Source organism: Girardinichthys multiradiatus, chromosome 6 (genome assembly GCF_021462225.1).
Source record: "Girardinichthys multiradiatus isolate DD_20200921_A chromosome 6, DD_fGirMul_XY1, whole genome shotgun sequence".
In the NCBI taxonomy this organism is placed as follows: Eukaryota; Metazoa; Chordata; class Actinopteri; order Cyprinodontiformes; family Goodeidae; genus Girardinichthys; species Girardinichthys multiradiatus.
This window is the reverse complement of record NC_061799.1, coordinates 10,821,432-10,849,117: the sequence shown is the minus strand read 5'-3', so window position 1 is coordinate 10,849,117 and position 27,686 is coordinate 10,821,432. Positions and strand designations below refer to the sequence as shown.

The 27,686-nt window shown below is 38.4% G+C and overlaps 1 protein-coding gene across 1 annotated transcript; it reads left to right on the top strand.

Moving 5' to 3' along the window:
* LOC124870376 (amyloid beta A4 precursor protein-binding family B member 1-interacting protein-like) lies at nt 1–22,727 on the top strand. The gene is made up of 13 exons (XM_047369028.1): nt 1–48; nt 5,044–5,103; nt 6,680–6,764; nt 8,759–8,964; nt 11,363–11,434; nt 11,513–11,672; nt 11,762–11,883; nt 11,968–12,039; nt 12,149–12,292; nt 15,338–15,448; nt 21,577–21,675; nt 21,767–21,847; nt 22,080–22,727. Exons 2-12 carry the CDS (start codon nt 5,044–5,046, stop codon nt 21,833–21,835), a joined length of 1,200 nt encoding a protein of 399 aa, XP_047224984.1. The 5' UTR covers nt 1–48; the 3' UTR covers nt 21,836–21,847; nt 22,080–22,727.
* The last annotated feature ends 4,959 nt before the right edge of the window (nt 22,728–27,686 follow it).

The window sequence follows — 27,686 nt, the reverse complement described above, 5'->3', positions numbered from 1 at the left end:
GGGCCGTTCATCAGTCAGTGCCGATTGTGTTTGTGAAAGGCAGAAGAGGTAAGAAAGCTACAATTTGATTTTTAATGTATAATGCATTTTCAAAATTAAAATCAATTTGTTTTCTGTAAGTAAGGAAAAATAATGTGTAGTGCTGGTATGCATCTTTTTTATATTCATAGCTGGTGTGATGTTACTTAATCCTTCCTGCTGAAGATAACTCCTTGTGGGTCTGAGTAGATATTGGGCGTCACGATCACAATGAAAAATAATTTTTTTAACTCATCAGATGTTTCTGCAAAGCAAAACTCAAATCAAACATTTTTCCATGCACATAATGTTAGACCTTGTAAGAGTTAAATACCCGACCAGCCACGTCAGCCTTGTTTAACTCAAACACATGTTCTCTCACAGGAGCCAACACATGGGATGTGCAACTAATTAGAAAACAACAAGAAGCTCCTCAACAGGGAGCACAATAACAGCAGTTTGCTGTTATTGTGCTCCTTTCATGCATGCAGTTTTGATAAATCGTTGTCTTACACAGGCTTGGCCTTGATTCTCTGCGTGCCTGATTGTCTCTAAGCAGTTTTTCATTCTGTTGTGTGAGGCCTTGGTGGGAGACAACAGCAAAACCCCGACGAGCTTTATGAGAAAGTGGTATTAAAAAAACGCTTGTGGGCTTGTTATGCATATTGCTCAAAAACAAGATATATATATATATATTTTACTTCAACTAAAAAGCAGTAGAAGACAGAAACTAAACCTAGTTTCCACGTCTGCAAAAGGTACAAGTTTGGAAAACATTTTTCACTTTCATGTGAAAGCATCCAATGATCTGTATCTCTTCCCCTTTCCCTTACTGGAACTAATGGGTAGTCTATTTAGCTTAAACATATCGAGCACAGGCACAGCACAGTGTGTTCTGCCTCAGTTTGTATTTACAGTGGCTTGTTTGCCTCTGCATAAAGATTATAAGTGGATATTTATATACTGCAAACACTAAGACAGTTTGCATTTTATTACCATAGTGTAAAGTTTAAATAATACAGATACAAGCTGTACTATTAAAGCTAGAAAGAAAAGTTTAAGAAGTCTTCATAAAGGAAATTGTCTTAAATGGTCAAATAAAATGAGCGAAAAAAAGGATATCACAACAAAATGTATTAAAATAATAAACAGTAGATACGTTTTGGAAAGAACAAACTGAAGTTTCACTCTAAATGTTGTTCTTGTTGACTCGTTACACTTAGAACATGCAGTAGTTTTGTTATTAAATAAAAGGCTCTCATCAACTGACTATTATGCTTGTGCTGCTCACAAGATTAGATCTGACTCAGATCTAAACCAGAAATGGATTCTCTTCACTGTGGATTTTATCACATGGCAGATATTTTGTGCATTAAATGAAAAAAATTGTTTTCCAACATTTTCTGGCTTACTAGCTAAAATGCCAACTATATATCTTTAGAGAGAAGTATTAGCGAGTTAATCTTGTCAAATGTTCAAAGACAGCTGTGTTGTCCAGATTATTTTCTCATTTTTCCAAGCAGTGAAACATTTGCTTTGTATTCACCACAGTAGCTGAAAGAGACTGCGGGTCAGTTTGCCACTTGGCCAACTTGTATTCAAACATTGACGTTTTGTTCTTTTCCTGCTTCCATTTTGTACACATAAAAAGCAATTCTAAACCCATAACTATTGCTTGGTAGTTTATTTATTTTAGTATTTATGATTAATTATGGAGGTGGGAAAATCACAAAACACTGAAATCTAGCTGATCATTTTATTTTCTGAAAAATTTCTTTTGCATCCTGTTTCAATTTAATTTGGTTGTGACCCCAGTTTGGCGCAGTTGACTTTAATATGGTATGAAAGATTATGACCCCTGATCAAATTAAAATAACTATTAGCAGCCTTTGGCTGGTAGACATCGATTCTTGAAGTTAAATATCCACATTTCTGCACAATGAATGAGGGTCTGCAACCTACGTATAGCGCTTTAGGGTCCCCACTGTGACTCTTAATAAAAAAACAGAAAGAATGCAGTCAAATTCCAGGACTTCTGGAATGATGTATAAACATATGCAGTGGTCTTCAGTGTTTTTCAGTTTGGGACCCCCAAACTAATGGCAGGATGGAGCAAGAACCTCCTAATATCCATCCATCCATCCATCCATCCATGCATACATACATCCAAGACCAGAGCTGTATGACCTGCACAGTATGGGTATGGGTGGGTCCTTCTCTTGTGTGTGGAATGCATGGAGGTTCAGGCTATGAGTGGAGCAGAGTTCAGACTGAAATACATTATTTTATGTCTCCATTCATCAATTTACTACAATATGCTGGATTCATGTTAATGTGTTTATAAAGACATAATTAAAAAATAAAAAAAGTATTCAACTCTAATTAAGCAAAAATCTCCATGGACTCCCTAGGGGTCATGACCCCATTGTTGAAGACCTCTGTACATATATTTAGATACAAGAATAAATGGCATGTTTGGCATAAACTAAATACAGCATTCCAGGAAAAGAACCTCAAAGAAACTGTGAAGCATGGATGTGGAAGGGTCATGCTTTGGGAATGCTTTGTTGCAGCAGAACATGGCCAGCTCACTATCATAAAACGTACCTTAAATTCCAATGTGTATTAGAGGTTCCTTGTGGAAATTGTGAGAGCATCTGTAAAAAAATTTTGGAACTGGTGGAACTGGGCCTGCCAACACACCAATGAGCCGAAAATTACCAATAAATACAACAATGGCTGAAAAATAAGAAATGGAGAATCACAGACTGGGTCAAAGCCCAGTTGTTGATGTCAGTAAGATGCTGTGGGGTGACTTGAATCGGGCAGTTTTCTTGGTATCTTCTGTTTAATGAGTAAAAGCAATGTTTTTGTTGTTTATTTATTTTGTTAAATAGACTTTGTAGAGTCCAGTTAAATTACTTTTATTCAGACAAAAATTCAATTATATATTGATAAATTTGAAGTATTTGTTGGGGTTTTTTTTTTTTTTTTTTTATTGACTGTAACAGAACCCAAAATGTGGACCTAAATGTCTGTAAATCCAAAAAGAACCAAACAAGACACAGAGTACAGAGTAAGACTGATGACTTTGACTAAGTAACTCCATACTAACAGAATATGTCAAACATTTTAGGTGCTATTACAATTTGATAGGCCTGTTTAAAATGGAGAGAGTTTTGTGATTGTGTGTTGAACTTCTTCAGTCATGCACAAAACCAATGTGTAAAGTCAAAAATGCTATCACAGAGTTGGCAACAGCAGAAAGCTCAATCTTCAGTTTGCTTTTTGAAGTCAATCCACATGAAAGATACATTTTTGACCCTGAAAGCTGGCAAGATGATCTCTCCATATGGAAACCCCCAGATGCTGACTTTTGTGAAATGCTGTCGACTTCACTAAAGCCTTTTAGCAGGAACAATAAATGCAAAGTATTTCATGGACTTTAAGTCGAAGCTTAAGTGAACGCATTTGGACAAGTTGTGAGGATATAAAACGAGGTGGGGGACTAAATAGATGGAGGAGGTCTTAAATTATCTACCGCACGAAAGAGATCCCATCACTTTGAATCCCAGTTTATTGGGGGTGAAGCAAGCTGGCTGGTGATTAAAGGCAACTTGTGTTTGTTAACAGCCAGAGAAGCATGGAAAGCATTTTAAGCTGCAACTCTGCTGTTTTGTCTCTCTGCTGAGGAGTTGCAGAGCATTGCTTGAGATGCTGAATATATTTATTCTTTTTAGTGAAAAGAGTGATCAACTTTGCATAAAATGTCTGTGTTTTGCACATCTGAGGGGAGAGCATGCTGTCCTCGCAACAAAAACTGTGCAGACCAACAAAAACATTAGTTTTACTGTTATAAAAAGGAGAACAGAAGGACGAGATGTATGAAACTGATTTTAAACTGAATTGAAAATTGTGAAAGGTTTTCAGTTCCTGATGCTTCCAGTTGTGTTTTTTTTCTAACTTTTAAAACGTTCTTTCATAAGTATTCATATCCCTTCAACTTATTATAATTTTTTCACTTTACAGCTTTACATCAATGTATTTTACTGGGATTGTATGTAATAGGCCAACACAAAGTAAGGCACAATTGTGAACAGGAAGATAAACTATATAAAGAAATCTCATTTTTTACAAATAAAATCTTGGCAATGGTGAGCATTTGTTCAGAGCCCCCATGTCTTTTGGGGTATGTCTATCAGCTGTGAACATCTTGAAAGTTCAATTTTTGCCCATTTGATTGGAGTGAGAGCATCTAAAAAGATACATTTTCATGTATTATCCCAGATTCTCAGTTTGACTGAAGACTGACTAGTGTTGGAGTCAAAACCACCTAACCCAACAAAACCAAGACCAGAGCATACTAAGACCAAGAATTTGAGGAAGGGGAGACCAAAACAAGACAAAGACCGACGGGGAGGGAGACTAATTCTGAGACCAAAACAGTGCCGGATCACTTTCCAGACTTTTACTGTAATCATAATAATACAGCACAAGCATGTTTGCTTGTATTAGAAGCACTAAATGTATTTAGACAGCTTGCATGGGTACCACCACACAGGCAAACAAACAAATGGTAAATCCCCCATATATCTGCATACTACGTAGGTGAATGCTGCCTAGTTGTAGTCTAAGCCCGCTTGGTTCCACGATCCTTTCTGGCTGCTCTGAAAGCACCTCCTAAGCTTTTGCTAAATGATGAAACATTGTGGGGTTTATTGTGGAACGGTAGTTCAAAAGGGGCTCTTGAGTTCAAGTAACACACCCTGTGGGCCCTGATTACAAATAAGGTGACTTTTGAAGGCAAACTGATGCACTGAATTATATTTAGAGAAATCAGAGTAAAGAGGGCTTACTACAAATGTAAACCACACATTACGTTTAAACTCTACTTTGTTGGTATTTCATATAAGAGCCCAATAAAACGACAATACGTTTTGGGTAATATAACAAGATGTAAAGACGTTTAGTTGATATGAATCTTTTGCATGATGCTGTATGTAATAACTGTGCTACCATTGGCAGATGGATGACATCGATGCTATGTTCAGTCACCTGCTGGGAGAGATGGATCATCTCTCTCAGGTAAGATTTTTTTCTTTCTTTTTTTAAAGATAAAAAGTCTCAAACTTATGTATCTGCATGATAATAAACCAAAAGGCTAACCTGAGGAAGTTAATACAGAATAGTTCTAGAAGAAAATCTGTTATAGAATGAAAAGGGGTTTGAGACAGGGGTGGAGGTTCACCTTCCAGCAGAACAGCAACCCTAAACATACAACCAGAGCTACAACAGAAAGGTTTAGATTAAATCACATTCAAATCTTAGAAAGGCCCAGTAAAAGTCCAAACCTAAATTCAACTGAAAATCTGTAGTAAGACTTGAACTTTACTGCCACCAGTTTGTCTCCATCCAATTTGATTGAGTTGGAGATATTTTGCAGAAAAGAAGGGAAACAGTGTCAGTCATTAGAGTGCAAATCTATTAGACCCAAAATATTTGCTGCTCTGATTGCATTAAAGGGGACATATCATGGTTTCAAATCTTAACTTTTCACCCTCAAATAATTTTGGTGTGTTTATATACACTAAAATTACAATTCCTTCAAACAATGTATAAAAGCGTGAGGCGGGGTACACCGGCATAGACTGTTGGAGATAGGCACAAGCTGTCCCGTGACCCACTATGGAAGAAGCGGTCGAAAATAACTGACTGACTGACTGACAATTTGGAAGACAAGGTGATACAGTCTTAATAGTCTTAATTCACAACATTGAGTTAAATGCAGGCACACCAGTGGATGTGTTTTAAGGAAACACTTCAAACAAACTGCTTCCTTGTGTAACATTATGGAAGGATCAAATGAAATCAGCCAAGTTATCAGGAAGAGAATTGTGGACCTCAACAAATCTGGTTCATCCGTGGGTACAATTGCCAGATGCCAGAGGGTGCCACAATCATCTGTTCAAATGATTCTATGCATGTATAAACAGCATGGGAATGTCCAAAAATCATGCTGTTCAGGAAGGGGATGAGTTCAGTGTCATCCAGATACATGTGTATTGGTGCCAAATGTGGGTATCAACCACAGAACAAAAGCAAAAGGCCACGTTTGAGTTTACAAATGCACCCAGGGACACAGACTTTAATTCTTGGAGACATGTCCTGTTGTTTTATTAAACTTAGGCCAATGTGTTTGGCCATAATTGATACCTTTGGAGAACAAATAAGGAACCTTGCAAGTCTGAGAACACCATTCCAACTGTGAAGTATGAGGGTAGCTGCATCATGTTTGCAGAGGTGTTTTCAGAAGGTTGTTTCACAATATAAAGCAGATAAATTGATGCAGTCTCAATAAAGTGACATGTTCTCTGATAACAGTTTTCAGAGTTGAACTGATTGCTGGCAGGAATGTTCTTGTTATTAAATTAACACAATACTGATGTGATGAAGAAGCTCAGTGTGTCTCTGATTAACTTAACATACTTGTGTCTTTAGTGGGACCAAGCTATTCTACGGTGATGACAACAAGATAAATGAAAGGAGTTCAATTGTAACTAATGGACCTTTCTGTTCTCTCTGTTAGTTCTTCAGCCTGTTCAGTATTTAATTTGAACACATACAATAATCCCTAATCTCCTGTTGCTTCACTTCTCTGCAGAGTCTAGAACAAGCAGCAGGTTCATCAGGAGTGGATGTGACTCCACAAGAGAGCTCCTTCTCCATTGGCTTCAACAATCTGAACGGCAAGTTCTCATTCAGTATCACGTCTCATCTCAGACAGGTGCAAAATGAATCAGTAACTAGCCAACATTCTCCATCTGGCAGCAACTGTGAGCCAGGCGGATGTGGAGTTGTGGGAGAAATAGGAAAGTGAAATATTCAGCACATCGACTTAATCATTTTTCATCAATAATCTATGTTTGTATCAGGAAGTCTTTCCCTTCCTTTAGGAAAACATCCAGAACATCTCCAACAAAACTAACTTGCTAAACTTCTCCAATGATGTATCAAATTTTTGTTTAATGAAAACCAAGACAATTCACAGTTGAACCTGGTATCAGTTAATGCTAAAGAGCTTCTGAAGTAGCCAAACTCAATTCAAGGATTGATATTTCTGTCATCGTGAAGATTTAAGCTGTGAATATAATATTTCTGGTTTAAGTTTGACAAAATCAGAAGCAGATACTTCTGAATTTAAACTTATTCATTTTGTCAGCATTTAGTTTTGGTGGTAAAAATTGTCATTGTTTTAGGTTGATGTGCAGATTGATTCAATGCAGAATAATTAATTGCAAAGAACTTTAGCAGATATACAATAAATAAATAAAGAAGTAATTTTCACAGTTCTTTTGAAGTGACACAAAATGGAGCTGCAGGACACTTAAAGCTAAGCATATTTTAGGACAGTGACATCAAAGGCACAAGCATGAGGGGCAGATAAGGTTGAATTCATTTTCTCTCAGTTATCTCCAAAGAAAAGTGTGCAGTCCTCATTGCTTTGATTCAAAATTGACTCTCATGCAGGAAACTGATGCTGAGAATAATGCACATGAACAGGATCATAATGGACATGATCACTGCAAACTACAAGATGAAAGGTTCAGGAGAAGTATATTAAACTAAAATATTAAAAAAGAATCATGTCGCTGGATGGATGGACAGACGGATTTTGGGTTGCCAGTTTAAATCAGCTGATGTAGTGCCTTATCTTATGTAATCACAATAATCATGCTTCTATTTAGGGTAAAAACTGATAAATCCTTCATTGGCAGAGCAGGTCAGAAGCAAGTCTTTTTCATGCTTTCATGTCCTGGAATGCAAACCAAATTGCTTCAAACAAATCAATGATGTATTTTATTAATGAACCGTTATTACGCTTAAAACATCTAAGATGTATAAAGCTAAAGCATTATTTTCGAAAAGAATAGTACACATGTTCATTTGACAGACAGTTATGGTCAGGGTTTGGCAGGGCCAGTCTATTAAAAGCATAAGAAAACAGAAAAAATAAACTCTAAATGTTCCACCATTTAACCACAAACTCTTTATATCATCACAGATGTCAGCTCACAGACAGCGTGTACGATGTGCCAAAAGACTATCACTGTGTTCAAGGTCAAAGTTCAGAGCCAACATGCTAACTATGCTACAAAGTTGTCATCATCATCATCAACAGAAATGAAAGCCTGAAAGTGTTTTCCAGTACAGCTGAATGGAATGATTTTCTTTCAATGTAATTTATGGTCTTTCTTTTCCTTTAACCAACTGTATTTGGTTCTGTGGAAACAAAATGTTGCCCATCCTGGCACTAAAAGCTAGCAGCAAACTGCTAAGCTAAAAGTCCATAACAGTAGCAGATTCTCTGAGTGTGAGAGGTCTCAAACTGAGTCCTTTGTACTTTACAGAATTTTGTCATTTTGGGATAATGGAAACTTTCTTAAGGAAAGTTAGAACATTGCCTTTCCTGGTAAGATGTTAGAGATATTAGTATAACATGTGCTGCTAGTAATTAACATTTGCAGCTATTACCAAGTTTTCTTGCTTTACACAAATCTTTAAATAATCGTTGTGTAAATGTACTGTGTTGAGAGAATGTGTAAACCTTAACTGCAACAGAGGTGGTGTCTGAGCAAAGCTTTCTGTTAACAAATCTATCCCTCTAGCTGTGGGGATCGAATCTGTAGCCTTTACAAGTCTGCATCCCTAACGCTGCGTCTTGATGTTACACCTTCCACAGAGTCTCTTAATGAGCTGGAGGACCATGACCTGGATGCTCTTGTAGCTGATCTGGAGTCAAAGACAACTGGACAACAATGTCCCAATCATGAAGACACCAGAAACCCTACAGGAAATCAAACCATGCTCCCTGCCATTTATCAAGAGTCTGAGCCTGTAGTGACCTTTCCTGTGGTTACCACACAGTCATCAAGAGCAGTGAAAATAGTAAGACTCAAATGTTTCCCAACACAGTGCATATTGGTGCAAGATATTTATAGCCCTGAAACAAGTTTTGTTACAAGTATTACTTTAATTGATGTTCCTCAGATGTTCCAGTGAGCATTTTAAGTTCAAAATATGTCTAAACAACATCTTAAGTTTAACCCAACACATATTGTAAGCACCATTGACGAGCACAAAATAAGTAATGACTGCAAGCCTTAAACTAATTACTAATGCAGTGGTGTTTCTCTGGCTACTTATATCATATGTGAAAATAATATAAGTCCGGGATTATTGTCTTTATGCCTTTCTATTATTGTTGAAATTTTCATTATTTTATTTTATTTTTTAGAAATATAAACTAAACTGTTCCTCATCAACCTCTGGACAATTCGGTTAGCATTGTGTCCTCTCTTTGTTAAGACAGCTCTGCCTGCACTCTGCTTTGCATGTGGTTGTGTTGAAGATTACGATTCTTGCTGCAAACCTATCATTTTTTATATGGAACAAACTGAACATGATGTTGAGGAAGCATTTTGCTGTCAGAGCAAATCCTGAACAGCTCAAGTGTTTAAACAAACCTTAGATTAAAAGACAGTGTTTAAAACGTGTAAAGTGTAAATAAGCAAATCACATATTTTTCACTATTCTCTCAATTTTTTGGCACACAAATAAGAAATACAGAATATTTTCCAGACACTGATACTACTATCCCAACAACTAAATAAAATAGCTAAAATTTGTTTGGAATACTAAATCAAATGAAACTATCTTTGAGTTTTAGTTTTAGTCAATTCCATTTATTTATATGGCACCAATTCACTGCACATGTCATCTTAAGGTACTTCACAAAGAAAACAATGGAATTGTGAATGAAGCTCATTAAAGTGTGAGCTTATTTCTGGGTGAACCTTATTAAAACATTTGAAATTTATAACTTAAAAATGCTCCTATATTAGCAACTTTCAACAATTTATATAAAAATCTAAAGAAAAAACACAAAAAATAACATTATTTCCAGTTAAAATAAATTGTCTATCATAAATTCAGACTGAAAATCATTCGAAAACCCTCCAACAACCTCACATTGAAAACATTTAAAACTATTAATACAAAAAACACAGTTAACACTGTTGTTGATTTGATCAGTTCTATTAAGTATTTTAAACTTCACATCTTTTATTTTTTAGGGTAGTAGAAAGAAATGTAGTCTGACCAAATTCCCTGGGAGAGTTCTGTTGGCTGTAGCTATTTTGACAGGCGCACTTGTTAGGTCTGTGACCCCCAGTCTGTCAGTCATGAAGCAAGAATGTGTGGAAACCAGCCTGTAAGTGTGAACATTAAGTCTTTTTAGAGGCTGTGAAGACTGTGAAAGCTGTGTAGAGTGTCCCCAGCTTCTGCCGCCGCCTGTTTAAAATCTCACTTGCTTCTTGTCCACTAATCACTACCTCAGCATATATACCTCTCAATTTACTCTGCTCTTTGTCAGACCTCCTTAGTTCTCCTAAGTGTTCATGCCAGTTTGTTTCTGTTGCCAATGCAGATTTGGCTTCTTTGTCACCCATTCTCCACCTCTTTGTAAACATGGACTCTGATCTTTTATATTATTAATGTATTGCATGCTTGCCACCTATTGCCAGTTTCTTCTGTGCAATTAGGTCCTCTATAACAACAAAGCATGACATTTTGTGAACACAAGGAATCAAAAAGATGGGACACATTGTACAGTTCAGGAATGAGGATGTGAAGGAATGTCAAGTAGGGTTATGTTATAAGCATAATGCTAGGTTAAAGAAAGCATTAATCACAGAAGCCATCAACAGGCCCATGGAAACTCTGGAGGAGCAGCAAGGATCCACAGCTTAGGTGCAAGGAATCTGCCATTTACTCCACAAATCCACCCTTTGTGGAAGAGTGGCAGGAAGGAAAAAAGTCCCATTCAAAGTTTACAACAAGCCATGTAGGGGACACAGCAAACATGTGGAAGAAGGTGCTCTGGCCAGATGAGGTTAACATACAGTGTTTGGGCATGCAAAACTCTATGTGGTTCAAAACTGATACTGTATGTCATCCTGCACCCCCCATGAGAAAATAGCGGTGGCAGCATCTTGATGTGGAGTTGTGTTTTTCAGCTGGTCAGTCTTGATGGAAAAAATGAATGTAGTTAAAAACGGGACAATAGTGGAAGAAACCCTGTTAGAGCCAGGAAAAGAAGACCCAAAAAAGGGTTGCAAGTGTAATCGATGTGAAAGGTGGTTCTACAAAGCATTGACGAAAGGGGACTGAATACAAACTTACACATTTAAATGAATTTTATTTGCAGCTGGTGGTTAAAATGTGACACAATGTAAAAAAAGTTCATGCTGTTGATCTAAAATTAAAAGTTATTTATGTTCTCCAGAATGAACCCCAAACAAAGGCAGACAAAATTAAAGTTGCGCTGGAGAAACTGAAGGAAGCCAAAGTGAGGAAGGTAAACTCTGCAGTCAGTGTCTCATTTCCACCCTGCAGTAGAACAGTTCAAATAAACCAATCATTCTGCTCCTGATAGCTGATAATAAAGGTGCTGATGAGTGACAACAGCTCCAAGACTCTAATGGTGGACGAGAGACAGACAGTCAGAGACGTTTTGGACAAGCTGTTTGAGAAGACACACTGCGAGAGCAGCATCGATTGGAGCCTGTGTGAAAGCAATCCTGAGATGCAGATTGGTGAGACAGCTAGTACACACTAAACATTCCAACACGTGCTAAACACGTACAGGCACTCATCATAAAGGGGTTTTCTAACATTGCTTCAGAAAGAGCCTTTGAGGATCATGAATGTCTTGTGGAACCGCTGTCTGCTTGGAGCCGGCACAGTGAAAACAAACTCTATTTCTTGTCAACACCTCAAAAGTATATGATGTTCACAGAGCCTCAGGTAAGTTATCCATTTCTCTTAATGCAAAAAGACTGAATACATGGTTCACTCAGTAAGCCACCTCTTACTTTTCCCAATGTGCAGATTTTTTACATGTGGAAGAAGAAATCTAGCATGAGTAGCATAAATAGCCAAGCCAAAGAGCTGCTTATCAAGGTTGGTTACAGTAATATTTAATTGATCTTCTCCTCTCCACTTATATTAACTCTGTTTGCCAAAAATGACCTTTTATATAGTTTGCATTCCTTTTCTTTTGATACAATAGGAGCATTTTGGAGGTTCTACAGTTATTGTCCCTAATCTTGAGGGCATGTTATATCTAAAAGAGGATGGGAAGAAGGTTTGGAAACCTCGCTACTTCATGCTTAGGGCCTCTGGGATCTATTATGTCCCCAAAGGAAAAACAAAGGTATGACACATCAAAAAATCTTACCAGTTAAGGTAAAAATAATACATCCACCTTTAATTTTAGGATTTTATGTATGAGGAGAAATGAGAAAAAAATATTTGGTCTTTTCTAGGTTCAAACACTAGTTAAATCTTTCCTCAAGTGTACCAAAACACACAGATTTCACAATGTCATTATTTATTAAACAAAGAAACCACAATGGTGCACTCTCAGTGAAAAACTACTTTTAAGTAAACAACTGCACTGCTTCTATATGATTTAAGGAGTACAGTAGGAGCCATGTGGTGCAACTTGAAAGCAGTAGAGTGTCTCATTATCAGCAGATGTGGCATACAGATGTGTGTTAACACAATGCCAAGAAGGGAAGACATCAGCAATGACCTTGGAGAAGATTTCCAAACTTTTCAAAGCCCGTTGTTCTACACTTTTTAACAACGAGAAAACTTTAAAGACAGCTAAAAATCTTCTCGCCATTATCAGCAGCCAAGAAAAAGATCCCTCTCAAAACAGAAACAAAGCATAACCTAGGTTGGCATCTAAATATATCATAAATTGTTGAAGAATGCTCTTAGGACCGATGATAAAAAAGTTTAGATAATTGGCCATAATGCACAGCACCATGTTCGTCGAAACCCAAATACAGCATTTCAATAAAAACACAATGCGGCAACTGTTAAACATGAAGGTGGAGTGCTGATGATCTGGGCTTGCTTTACAACCACAGAACCTGGACCCAGTCTTCAGGTCGACCACCAACTCGTCTGTTCACCCAAAATACTCTAGAGTTATGATGTTAGGCCACCTGTCCAACAGCTGTCTAATAGTTTAGCAAAACCTTGGTCAGGGTACAATAAAATGATCCCAAACATAGCAGCAAACCTACAGCAGAGTGGCTGAAAACAAAAAGAGTTAACTTGTTGCAATGAGAAATGTCCAGATCTCAGCCTGACTGAAATGCTGTAGTGCGATCCTAAAAGAACAGAGAATATAAAGACGAAAATACCTTAAAAACTCAATGAAGTGTAAAGAAGATTTCACAGTAACAATTTACTTCACAGCAATGTGAGAAACAGATAGTCATATAGGAAACAACTACGCTGAGCTATTATTAGCTTTTCTGCTCAAGCTTATCTTTTCTTAAATGAATAATTACAACCCAGAAACTGTTGAGCGTTTTTGTACTTATTAGGTCTTAGACTGAAATAATTTTAGAAACTGGTAAAGACAAGATCATTTTTATGTGCTGATGTGTAAAACTGTAGAACCAGTAGAGGGTGTGACTGTATTTGAGTGTTGCTCATTTATGTTTGCTTTTCTTTGGCTCTCGTCTGTATGGTTGGGAAATAAAATGTGTTAATGTGAATCTTGTTTAAATAGTTTTAATCACGTTTTGTATCATCAATGTTAGTCAGAAGTTTAATAGTTCTGCACATGTAAAAACTGCAGCATTTGAACAAAGTGCTTTAATTTAGCCAAACAAGTCAATAGAAGTAAAAAATAGAAGAAGATAGAATAATTTAACAATAAATAAAAGAAAAGAGCAACACATAACTAAAAAATGTAATAAGGTCTCTAGTCAAAGGCTAGAAAAGGGATCATTTAGTAAATTGCTTCATAATCCAGATTATATCTGTTTCTTTTCAACCCAATCTTCCATAGCCATACTGTTACACATTAGTCACTTTAACCCCATTTTTTGGATTGATAACCTGACCCAGTATGCTGGTTCAAGCACATTACCCAACCCTGTTGTGTTAAATTAGCTCTGGCCTAGAACAATCAAAATTTAAACCAATACTTGGTTAGCAAAAGCCAGATGCCTCCTAGTCGCCTTCCTCGGCAGGTGTTCCAGGGACGTCCCACCGGGAGGAGGCCCAGGACACGGCCCAGGACACGCTGAAGGGACTATGTCTCTCGGCTGGCCTGGGAACGCCTTGGGCTCCCCCTGGAAGAGCTGGAGGAGGTGTCTGGGGAGAGGGATGTCTGGGCGTCTTGATCACTTTCAGGAAGTCAGACTTCTAGTTTGCACCAACAAGCCCAAGTCTGTCAGTGACGGTAAATATGTCAACATGATTCGCATATGCTGAAACAGAAAAAAGGAAGAAAAGTTCAAAGTTTTTAAGAGACAAAAAATAGAAATGTGCATATTAACTAAAGTTTGATTACTCTTAAATGTGAAGAAACAAATTATCTCGCAATAAACAGTTATATAATAGTCTTAAGTATTGACACAGAAAAAGTACTATTAAGAAGCTACTGTTCTTTTAGCTGTGTAAGCTTCTAGATCTCGTGTTGTTTTTATAATGCTTGAAAATGTATTAATACATATGAGAAACAGTTGCATCTGAAAATTTTTCAACCCAACACTGCAAAGTTTTTAAAGTAACAACATTTTAAATTGTTCAGCTGTTGGCAATATAAACGAATGACACAAGAACTGTTAAAATCAGTAATAAAAAAGTGAATAAAAGTAATATTCCAAAGATGTTTTATCTACATTTCACTCTAAATCATACTTTAAATGAATACTGCAGGCTCAACATTATTCATCCCCCATAAATGATTCTTTAGAAGAGCTCACATTTGGAGATCAGGGGTGGTCTCAGGCCCACCTGATGCAGCCAATTAAGGGCTTCATTACTTCCATCGGGTGTGCCTGACATAGAAAACCTTAAATACTTTTTCATACATGCTACAAATATGGCTGTCAAGACAAATGTCTAAAATATATCCAGAGAATAGATCTCTGTCATGTACAAACAAGAGAAAAAGAATGTAAAAAGAAAGCGATGAATCTGGCCATGAATCACGTTTGCTGCAGGTTATAACAGCAGTGGTGCTCTAATAAGTACTAAAGATCCTAGTTATGAAGAGGTTGAATAATTTAGAGAGTGCAATATCCATTAAATGCTGTTTGGCATTTTTAAATTAGAGAAAGATTTTTTATTGCAGCGGGGTTGAATGATTTCAGGTACAGCTACATGTCTTGCAAAGTTTTCAGCAAGGTACATGCTTACATTTTTTAATAATCTCTTTTTCTTCAAGTCTTCCTCTGATCTCGCCTGTTTTATTCGCTTTGAAAAAGTCAACATCTACACCACCTCCAGCTACAAACAGAAATACAGAGCTCCCACAGACTTCAGTTTTCTGTTAAAGGTAAGATGCAGCTTAGGGTTTGGAGAGCACTTTCACGTTACTCTTTCTGCACTTTCTCTCTATGTCAAGCATTTCCATCATGCACTGGGGACAATACAGGTCCTTCTCAAAAAATTAGCATATTGTGATAAAGTTCATTATTTTCCATAATGTCATGAGGAAAATTTAACATTCATATATTTTAGATTCATTGCACAATAACTGAAATATTTCAGGTCTTTTATTGTCTTAATACGGATGATTTTGGCATACAGCTCATGAAAACCCAAAATTCCTATCTCACAAAATTAACATATTTCATCCAACCAATAAAAGAAAAGTGTTTTTAATACAAAAAACGTCAACCTTCAAATAATCATGTACAGTTATGCACTCAATACTTGGTCGGGAATCCTTTTGCAGAAATGACTGCTTCAATGCGGCGTGGCATGGAGGCAATCAGCCTGTGGCACTGCTGAGGTCTTATGGAGGCCCAGGATGCTTCGATAGCGGTCTTTAGCTCATCCAGAGTGTTGGGTCTTGAGTCTCTCAACGTTCTCTTCACAATATCCCACAGATTTTCTATGGGGTTCAGGTCAGGAGAGTTGGCAGGCCAATTGAGCACAGTGATACCATGGTCAGTAAACCATTTACCAGTGGTTTTGACACTGTGAGCAGGTGCCAGGTCGTGCTGAAAAATGAAATCTTCATCTCCATAAAGCTTTTCAGCAGATGGAAACATGAAGTGCTCCAAAATCTCCTGATAGCTAGCTGCATTGACCCTGCCCTTGATAAAACACAGTGGACCAACACCAGCAGCTGACACGGCACCCCAGACCATCACTGACTGTGGGTACTTGACACTGGACTTCTGGCATTTTGGCATTTCCTTCTACCCAGTCTTCCTCCAGACTCTGGCACCTTGATTTCCGAATGACATGCAGAATTTGCTTTCATCCGAAAAAAGTACTTTGGGCCACTGAGCAACAGTCCAGTGCTGCTTCTCTGTAGCCCAGGTCAGGCGCTTCTGCCGCTGTTTCTGGTTCAAAAGTGGCTTGACCTGGGGAATGCGGCATCTGTAGCCCATTTCCTGCACACGCCTGTGCACGGTGACTCTGGATGTTTCTACTCCAGACTCAGTCCACTGCTTCCGCAGGTCCCCCAAGGTCTGGAATCGGCCCTTCTCCACAATCTTCCTCAGGGTCCGGTCACCTCTTCTCATTGTGCAGCGTTTTCTGCCACACTTTTTCCTTCCCACAGACTTCCCACTGAGGTGCCTTGATACAGCACTCTGGGAACAGCCTATTCGTTCAGAAATTTCTTTCTGTGTCTTACCCTCTTGCTTGAGGGTGTCAATAGTGGCCTTCTGGACAGCAGTCAGGTCGGCAGTCTTACCCATGATTGGGGTTTTGAGTGATGAACCAGGCTGGGAGTTTTAAAGGCCTCAGGAATCTTTTGCAGGTGTTTAGAGTTAACTCGTTGATTCAGATGATTAGGTTCATAGCTCGTTTAGAGACCCTTTTAATGATATGCTAATTTTGTGAGATAGGAACTTTGGGTTTTCATGAGCTGTATGCCAAAATCATCCGTATTAAGACAATAAAAGACCTGAAATATTTCAGTTAGTGTGCAATGAATCTAAAATATATTAATGTTAAATTTTCATCATGATATTTTAGAAGATAATGAACTTTATTACAATATGCTAATATTTTGAGAAGGACCTGTATATTCTTTCCAAATCTTCAAACTATTTTGGGGAGACAGTATAGGAGCTGATTGTAGTGACTGGCATGAGTGGACTTTCAATGATTACAGGTGCCATATCAGTTGTCGAGGACTGGTTATTCATTCATGATCACCTTCATACAATGGGTTTTTGATCACCACTTGTGTATTATAGTACAATAAAGGTGTTTTATTCAGAGTCGCTGCAGTTATCAGGTGGTTGTATTTTTAGCTCTTCTCCGACTTCTTAAATGTGCACATATGAAAACAGTTCAGTTCAGTTTCAATTCAGTTTATTTATATAGCGCCAATTCACAACACATGTTGTCTCAAGGCTCTTCACAAAAGTCAGGTACATACATTCAAATTAATCCTAACCATTGAACAGTACAGTCAGATTCAGTTATTTATTCAAATTGGATAAAAAGTTTTTCTGTCTAAGGAAACCCAGCAGATTGCATCCAGTCAGTGACTTGCAGCATTCCCTCCTCCTGGATGAGCATGTAGAGACAGTGGACAGTCACTGGCGTTGACTTTGCAGCAATCCCTGATACTGAGCATGCATGTAGCGACAGTGGAGAGGACAAAGTCCCTTTTAACAGGACGAAACCTCCAGCAGAACCAGGCTCAGTGTGAGCGGCCATTTGCCACGACCGACTGAGAGAACAGAACAGAGACACAAAGAGAACAAAGAAGCCCTGATCCAGGAGTACTTTCTATGGGAAGGAAAAGTAAATGTTAATGGATGTAGCTCCTTTAGTCGTTTCACCTAGAAAGAAAGAACAGATAAACTCTGAGCCAGTTTTCAAGGTTAGAGTCTGAAAGAGAGAACATAGAGTTAGTTACAGTTAAGCTCAGTCAATCGCCATGTCTAGGAGAGAGAAAGGGTTAAACACTAAAAGACAGGGCCATGTGGGTCATCGGTAGAGGGTGAGCATTAAGTTGTTGCCAGCAGAAGCTCGGACGATTCCCTTCTCCAGAAAGGTGTCACAGGTAGACACAGAGCCAGGCCAGGTGTAGCTTCTAGGAAGAGAAAAGAGAGAACAAGGTTAAAAGCTGAAATAACAGCAAATAATGCCAAATTGGAGAGTAGTGTGAGAATGTAGTGAAGAGGGTGAAAGTGGTCGTTATGTCCTCCAGCAGCCTAAGCCTATAGCAGCATAACTACACAGATAGTTTCAGTTCAGATTATTTAGTTAAACGGCGCTTATTAACAACAATGTCGTCTCAAGGAACCCCACAAAGAGAGAGCACATAGAGTTAGTCACAGTAAAAGCTCAGCCAATCGCCATGTCTAGGAGAGAGAAAGGGTTAAAGACTGAAAGACAGGGCTATGTGGATCAGAAGGTGAGCATTAAATTGTTGCCAGCAGAAGCTTGGACGATTCCCCTCTCCAGAAATTCAATTCAATTCAAATTCAAAGATACTTTATTGATCCCCGAGGGGAAATTAGAATTCCAGTACAACCCATCCAAACATACATCATGACACAAGACAAGGGGGGGACGGGTCACCGAGGCTTTGCTGCCCACTCACAGGTGCTGCCCTTGCTAGATGAGAAAAGAGGCCACATTAGGAAAATAGAGGGAAAAAAATTATATTTCACACTTTATCCTTAGCAGGATACAGTTTGAGATTGCAAAAAACCTCAGCACAAAGAAGCAACAAGTTTACAAAACAACATCATGCCGGGAACGGTGAAGGTGGTATGAGGGGGTGCATATGTTTATCTTGAGCATGTGCGTGTGTGCAAGTGAGTGTGTGCAAGTGAGTCCATGAAGCATTGTCACAGAGGCCATTGTCCTTGATGGTACGTTGGAATGTTTATCAACCGGCCACAAAGTTCTAAGCAGGTCCACAGATGTCCTCAGGGAAGGGAGGGGGCAGAGGGAGCAGAGCGTCATGGTTACATAACTTCCAGGAGAGGTTGAAGATAGCCGGCCATCAAGGCCGTGCAGGGGAGCCAAATTCAGAAAAACAATAATTATTTGGGTTAGGCTGACTCTTAATTTTCCGTCTGCCTTGAGATTTACGCTGGTGCTTCTCAAAGGCGAAACCAAACAGCCAAATTCCTGGTCTTTCGCCAGATCTGAGCGAACAACTTTCTCCATGATTTATCCCATTTCACCCCTGAGTCCAGGAACCGCAACCTGCCTGCGATCCTAAGGATCACATCCAGTCTGTGATTCAGCTCACGTAACATCTCAGTCTGAGTGCTGATCGCCCTGAAGATCCCATCATACATGCCAGGCAGCCTCACAATTGCCAGAACAGCTGCTGACATTCTCCGAATTTCTCGATACTCCAGATAACCGCTGACTCCAAAAAGCAGAAATCCTGATATCAAACATCCAATTATATACATATCTTCCACATCCTCGACTGACATCATCGACAAACACACAATCCTCCACTTCTGCCAGGAGTCCATTGTGTATCCAGAGAAAAACGTCCAGTCCGTACAAGTTGGGCTCTCCTTCACCCTGTCTTCTCGTCGAGAAAATTTGATCAATTGCATTGAGAGACCAGCTGACCAAATCCATAACTCAGAATTCAGAAGATATGCAAAAGGAGGCTCCAAAAAGAAGACAAGACACAGAGCTGAAGCAGGGCAGATATGGGAGGGGTGCAAGAGACAGAGAAAAAGCGTCCTCCTCCACCAAGAGCAGAAAGAAAAAAAAAAAAAAAGGAAAAAAACAAAAGGTGTCACAGGTAGACACAGAGTCAGGCCAAGTCTAGCTTCTAGGAAGAGAAAAGAGAGAGAACATACAGTTAAAAACTGAAATAACAGCAAATAATGCAGAATTAGTGTGAGAATGTAGCGAAGAGGGTGAAAGTGGTCATTATGTCCTCCAGCAGCCTAAGCCTATAGTAGCATAACTACACAGATAGCTCAGGATAACCTAAGCCACTCTTTCTATAAGCTTTATCAAAAAGGAATGTTTTATGCCTAGCCTTAAAAGTAGACAGTTTGTCCATCTAGAGCCCACTGATGGTCATTGTTATACTAAAAACCACAACGATTGGGATACCTCTCTCTGTCTGACTGATTATAACCATTGGAAAAGAAAGGGGGTCATACAGGTAGCAGAAATGGAGGGTGTGTTTGCACCTCAACCATAACTGAGCCGGTTTAGGCTAAACCTGACTCCCCCTTACTCCAACCAACAGGGAGGGAAGAAGATGAAGGTAAAAAATAAGGAAGATAGCTCAGGATAACCGAAGCCACTCTAACTATAAGCTTCATCAAAAAGGAACGTTTTAAGCCTAGCCTTAAAAGTAGACAGGGTGTCTGCCTCACGGACCAAACCTTTAGTCCATGAGGCAGACACCCTGTGTACTATACATTTTTTATAGTACAATAAAGGTGTTTTATTCAGAGTCGCTGCAGTTATCAGGTGGTTGTATTTTTAGTTCTTCTCAGACTTCTTAAAGGTGCACATATGAAAACAGGCAAAGTGAAAGAGGAAGGTGGTGAACAGAACAAGGAACAGGGGCCAGTAAGGTGGTGCCCTAAACCAGAGAGAGCACAGAAGTGGTTCCATGGTTCCAGCTGAGGAGATCTGAGAGAACAGCAAGAGGACAGGTTCAAATATGTGTGGACTCAAATATCAGGCTGACTTTAGTTTTACAATACAACTTACACTGTATAGATTAAACTCTAGAAACTGGCTAAAACTGTTTCTCTACAGCAATTCCTGCTGTTTCAGTTTTAGTGCACCTACACTGCTCTCTGCTGGCTCCTGTTTGTAAAAAAGGGAACTATTTCCTTTAGCCCCACACACAAGGTACAATATTATGCGTTCATTGTGTATGTTGCTATAAATAAAAAATTTCATCAGCATGAAATTGAGCAATGACGTCAGCATGCTTATCTCAGCTTGACCCAATTTGAATAATGAGGGCATGTACCAGGCTTTAATTCGGTACAGGGGAGGGGTGGTGATCTAGAGTCTCTCTAGATCACCTAAAATCGTGGGTCATCTCCTCTGCACTAATTTCCTCAAATCAACACACAGATCTTCTTGGTGAACAGTTTCTGTGCTGCGTTGGCCACATTTTTGGATCAATGTCCCACTGAAAGGCTCACTGATTACACATTCAGATTTTTACTTAAAATGTCCCGTTTTTTCCAAGAATTCATGAAGCCATGCACTCTAACAAGGGTTCCTGGGCCTTTGCAGTAGAGACAGGCCCACAGCATCACAGATCCTCCTTCGTTTTTAACAGTGGGCATTAGGTGCTTTCCACTAATTGTTTTATGGCTAACCCAACTGGAGTATTTCCAAACAAAAATTTAGTTTTAGTCTCATCTGATCAAAGTTTAGGTTCAGTAGAGTTTAGCAATGTGAGATTATGCTACTGCCATAAAATACAAATTCACTCAAAGGTGTTTTCTGTCTTTATTTTTTTTTTCTTAGCATCCCTGCATTCAGAAGGAGTCTCCCTACATGAAGTTCCTGTGCTGTGAAGACAAACAGACGCTGCTGCTATGGGTCAACTCTATCAGAATAGCAAAGGTCAGATTCACCCTCGTGTGCAATGCCATCTCCACTCACTGTAATGTGCGCTGTTTCCAGATGTTTACAGATGTGTGCCCTCTGTGTTTAGTATGGTACTGCTCTGTACAAGAACTATCAAGCTGCGGTGAATAGAGCATCCGCTGTGCAAATTCCCTAGTCTGCAGCAAAGGTGAGAGCCCAGTGGGAAAAAAACTTACATTTACTTTTAGAAATGTACCTTTAATGTTTTATTAACAACAAACATGAAATTGTTTATCTAAAATGGCTCTTTTCAAGCACTAAATTAAACCAAATGTACACCCATTGGGTATGTCTAAAGTAGCGCTACTACTGTCTGGACAGAACAACCCGCTGACTAAATCTTTAAACTCTAAAATCTGTATTTCTTTATATTTCTCCAGAGGCAAATCCAACAGTCATACCTCTCTGGAAAGCCCATACCCAGGTCCATTAGTCAAATCCAATGAAGGTGTCCCTACTGAATCACCCTCTGACTTCATCCATCCTCTTCCTTCTGGATGAGAACATCCTTGAGACTTCTGCACAACATCTTGCCTGAGAGCTGGTATTAAAATGCAGGCCACTTTTACTGGCACCTCTGGTAAAGATGTGTAAAAAAAATAAACCAGTTTTTAATTGCAGTTTTCATGATTTGAAGATGTTTGAGTTTTGTTTTTGGTCTTGTCTCTGATCGTGATAGTTAATGTTTTCCAGCTGGTGCTTCAGTGCATTCCTTTACGTTCTCACTTGTTCTGGGTATCGTGCATTTTACTTCTGTTATTTTTATATTTATCTTTTAATTTCATTGTCATTGTTTCTCTGTTCAGCAGTCAGCTTTATTCGGTCCACCTGCTCTATGCTCATCAGTCTCACTGTTTCCACCTGTGCCATGGTCAATATTTACTCGTCTGTTCAGTTTACTCTTCGCTGGAGTATAGTGTCTGTCCATGCCTGTTTGCCGCGGCAAGCCTGTCCATGTGCATGCCTGCCACTGTTACCACCTGCCTGTTGTGAGTTTTTCTTTTGAAAATTAAACATTTTTCACTTACCACACTGCCTCTCTCTGTCTGTTTGCATTGGGTCCTACTCTGGGTGCCATCGCCCCTGACAGCTGTAGCATAACGTTGCACTATAAATGTTTGAGAAAATCTAACCTTTAATCTATGTACATTTATTCAGGGGGAAAGCCCAATGGTTATCCTATTTAGAGAATAGTTGTGAAATTTTCACAATTTGCTTGCGGTCTTAAAGCAGTTAGGTTGCCTGTTGATGCATATTTAACACATACAAAGGATCTAGTTGGAAGCATTTTGGCGCTGTCCAGTGTGCTGCTGTAAAAACAAAGTGTATTATTTTTTTTTATATAATTGTAAATAAATTCATGCAGTAAAGGATTAAGAAATAAAAGAAAATTAGTAGTGGCACAATTATTGGGACCCCTGCTGTCAATACTTTGTACAATCCCCCTTTTTTCCAACAAGACAGCACTTAGTCATCTTCCATAACATTTCACAAAGTTTAACTATACAGAGACAGGAATCTTTGACTCTTAGGTGTGGTGTCCAAAACGTCATGCTGAAAGTAATCTGGGGGCCACAAAAGGATTATTGTTATTTTAAAAATTAAAATTAATACAATTTTGTCTTTCTTTAGATTGTTTGTGTTTAATTTCAACAAGAATAGGACATGGTTCACTTTTGTATTATTTAGCCACATTTAATAAATGGGTGTGCGAAACAAGTCACTGGATGTGTGTGGTCCTGTTTACTATCAAATTGAATTAAAAACAAAACCATGGTTGATAAAAGATGAATACTATGTGTTGCACTTTATATTTTCACTGAAGGCCTCCCATCAGTAAAAATTGCACCCTAATAGTTTTTTTAAAGATAAGAGTCTGCATCAAGAGCCTGACTTGGCAAACCAAATTTATGCCATTGCTGAATTGTTGTCAAACAAAATCATTAATAGTTTATGTAAAGCTTTATCAGCAGCATGTGTTTTTAGGAAAAGGGTCAAACGTCAATGTTACCTTCAAGCAAGCACAGAAAAAAGATGAATTCTTACTGATCTATTTCTGTTTATATTTAGCTTTAGTTTATTTAAGGATCCCTACTAATTCCTACCATAGTAGAAACTATTCTTCCTGGGGTCCACACCACCAGCTTTACAATCAAATTAGTGCTGCAGGCATTAAAATAAACACACACAAAAAGAAACCAAAAACATGTCAATAACTTCAATAATTTTTCATGTGTTCAATTTCAAATGAATTATGTATCATAGATTTTTTAAATTTCTTTTTAAGCCTTTTGTGATCACCAATTATTGTTACTTCAGAAGGCAGCATGTTCCAATAGTATAAAAGTAACAACAGAGACCCGTCTAGCATTAAAATCATGTGTATTACAGGTGGGCAGTATCTGTGAGAAGAGAAGAATGGTTTATGTAAAATCCAGATTTTATGTAAAGAGAAAAGAAGGCAGCATACTACTCTGTCACGGACCATCATCCAGAAAGGTCCTTGATGCATTAAATTAGCATTAGTTCTAAAATTACAGCCAAGCTAATCTGGCAGCTTTATTATAAAATATATGGAGTTTATCCAGATCATTTTTGAAAGCACACGACTAAACAGCTGGACAATATACAAGGTGACAAAGTTACCACAGACTGTACTACTAATATTCTTGTTTCAGGAGATATAAAATGAGCATTACACAAAATTATTGCAATGTTTCTACCCATTTTAGTCACAACTTTCTAGATTTGTGTGGATCTTTACAGATTTCTTAAAAGACATATTAAAAGTTACAAAAGATTTCAAATGAGGAGGTAAGGTGTTCCAAACTTTCCTCCTTTAACAGAGAAAGCTGTCTGAGCAAAAGATGTTTTACAGGATGATATTTGAGCATTAACACCTGAAGCAGCTATGCTACATCTGTTGCATTCTATAATTTGCCCAAAAAATAAAAACGAAATGGGGTTGCAAGTTCTTTACTCTATTAAAACCTTGGCCTGATGACTTTGATAAGGTTTCCAGGGCATTTGGAAGAGAAACAGGCCCACAACATCATAGATCCTCATCCGTACATAAGGATGGGCATAACATGCTGTTCATCTTTAGTTTCACGGCAAATAAACTAGGGTCTGTATTCACAAAGATTCTCAGAGTCCTCTCAAAACACTCCTAACCTCAGCTAAAGATTCCTGGCAAAGACTCGTAGCCTAAGAGTGATTCAGTTCTGCTGAGAGCAACTCAGAGCAAGGAGATGACAGAAATGTCTATCTTGTGAGGTGTGGTTGAAGCCATTGCTAGGTGTGACACTGTCTTCTAAGAGCTGTGATTGGTTGTTGCAAAAGACAAAAACAAAAAAACAAATATGCTATAAATAATCAATGAAGAGAAAGTAACCGGTGATAGAATTTAGACTGGATTCAGAAATGTGTAAATCATGATAATAAAATTTGGCAAAATTAATTGCCCTGCAGCATCAACATGTTTAAAAATAGCTTAATTACAAGCTCATCATTATTTTGATTTGCTTATTATTATGTTTACTCGCCATGCTGGCCATTTTTATACTGCATCTATTCATATAAATTAATTTCATATTAATATTAAAATTCAGCATTTTAATGTGATCCCCTTCTTGTATAACGAGGTTTCTTTTGATAAAATGACCAAAAGAAAACTGAGAAAAAAAGTATATATATGTAATTTTTTTACTCTCTTTATCCGTCCTTATACAGGTCCTTCTCAAAATATTAGCATATTGTGATAAAGTTCATTATTTTCCATAATGTCATGATGAAAATTTAACATTCATATATTTTAGATTCATTGCACACTAACTGAAATATTTCAGGTCTTTTATTGTCTTAATACGGATGATTTTGGCATACAGCTCATGAAAACCCAAAATTCCTATCTCATAAAATTAGCATATCATTAAAAGGGTCTCTAAACGAGCTATGAACCTAATCATCTGAATCAACGAGTTAACTCTAAACACCTGCAAAAGATTCCTGAGGCCTTTAAAACTCCCAGCCTGGTTCATCACTCAAAACCCCAATCATGGGTAAGACTGCCGACCTGACTGCTGTCCAGAAGGCCACTATTGACACCCTCAAGCAAGAGGGTAAGACACAGAAAGAAATTTCTGAACGAATAGGCTGTTCCCAGATGAAGATTTCATTTTTCAGCACGACCTGGCACCTGCTCACAGTGCCAAAACCACTGGTAAATGGTTTACTGACCATGGTATAACTGTACTCAATTGGCCTGCCAACTCTCCTGACCTGAACCCCATAGAGAATCTGTGGGATATTGTGAAGAGAACGTTGAGAGACTCAAGACCCAACACTCTGGATGAGCTAAAGGCCGCTATCAAAGCATCCTGGGCCTCCATAAGACCTCAGCAGTGCCACAGGCTGATTGCCTCCATGCCACGCCGCATTGAAGCAGTCATTTCTGCCAAAGGATTCCCGACCAAGTATTGAGTGCATAACTGTACATGATTATTTGAAGGTTGATGTTTTTTGTATTAAAAACACTTTTCTTTTATTGGTCGGATGAAATATGCTAATTTTGTGAGATAGGATTTTGGGTTTTCATGAGCTGTATGCCACAATCATCCGTATTAAGACAATAAAAGACCTGAAATATTTCAGTTAGTGTGCAATGAATCTAAAATATATGAATGTTAAATTTCCATCATGACATTATGGAAAATAATGAACTTTATCACAATATGCTAATATTTTGAGAAGGACCTGTATAGAGCTGCATCTTTAACCTGTCCTGCCGCTGAAACTATTTTATTTCGCCCTAGGAAGATGATAAAGTTAATCTTATCTCTATATTAATAATTGTATAATTGTTATAGCAGTTTATGTGCTCATTTATTCGACTATAAAGGAAGTTGATCCCTGTGCGATACAGCCTATAGCGTTTTATTATTTCACTGCTGTTCATTGCACCAGAATCTCTCTCCTTTCTTTCTGTCTTTTTTAGGTCACAGCAAAGCAAAACACAAAGTTCCTGTTAAATTGTCTGTAGAGTTTATTACTCATATGTGTCAACAACCAGTTGACAGATGTAAAGGGTCTCTAAAGGCTTCTATGGAGACCTGGCGACCCCCACACAGTTTTCTAATAGTGTTCCCTACCCTACTATCCGGCTCACGGTGCGTGATGGAAAAAAAATATTCTTTATCCAGCCTTAGGGACAATGGCAAAAAGAAATGTGTTTTTTGGAAATGTGTTTTATGGTTTCTGTCAAGTTTCCGACCCACATGCAGAAAATACCCAGAAGACAATGACATACTGTTTATTTTCAACCAGGCAGAAAGGGATCTTGATCCAGGGGGGCCGTGAACAAGGAGATTAGTTGCTCCACGGAGGTGAGATGCCAAGAAGAATCCAGGAGAACACTTTGGAAGAAGGAGCAGAGAATCAGGTTGAACCAAAACTTTGGTTAAACAAGGGGAATGCATAAAGCAGGACATAGAAGGCTAGATGATCCACTATGGTTGACACTCACGCGTCGAATGAGCGGCAGATGAAGCTGATTAGATGCAGGTGTCCAGGAACTCAGCAGCTCAGCACCGCCCACCGTAGTACCCTGTAGCTCCAGTAGAGGGAGGGAGAGAGCACACAGACAGAACACCACTAGATCCCTGACAAATGGACCAGAGTCATCTCATATTCTTCCTCCAGGGACACAGAAATTCATGAATTACTAATTAGAAGTACCTAGAAGCCATAAAAAGGTAAATATATACAAAAAGTGCGTTGTAAGTGTTAGGGGTAAAAACTTTTGTGTTGATTCTGTTAAAAAATAGTTGTATCTTAGCTCAATTTTCTCCACTAAATAAAAGTGCTAAAATGTTTTATTTTTCTAAGTGTGACTATGTCACCATGACTAAAAACATTTTTGAGGCTTTTCTTTCCCAGGACTGTCAATAAATACCCCCTGTATTATGCATGCACATGAGGCTATCAAG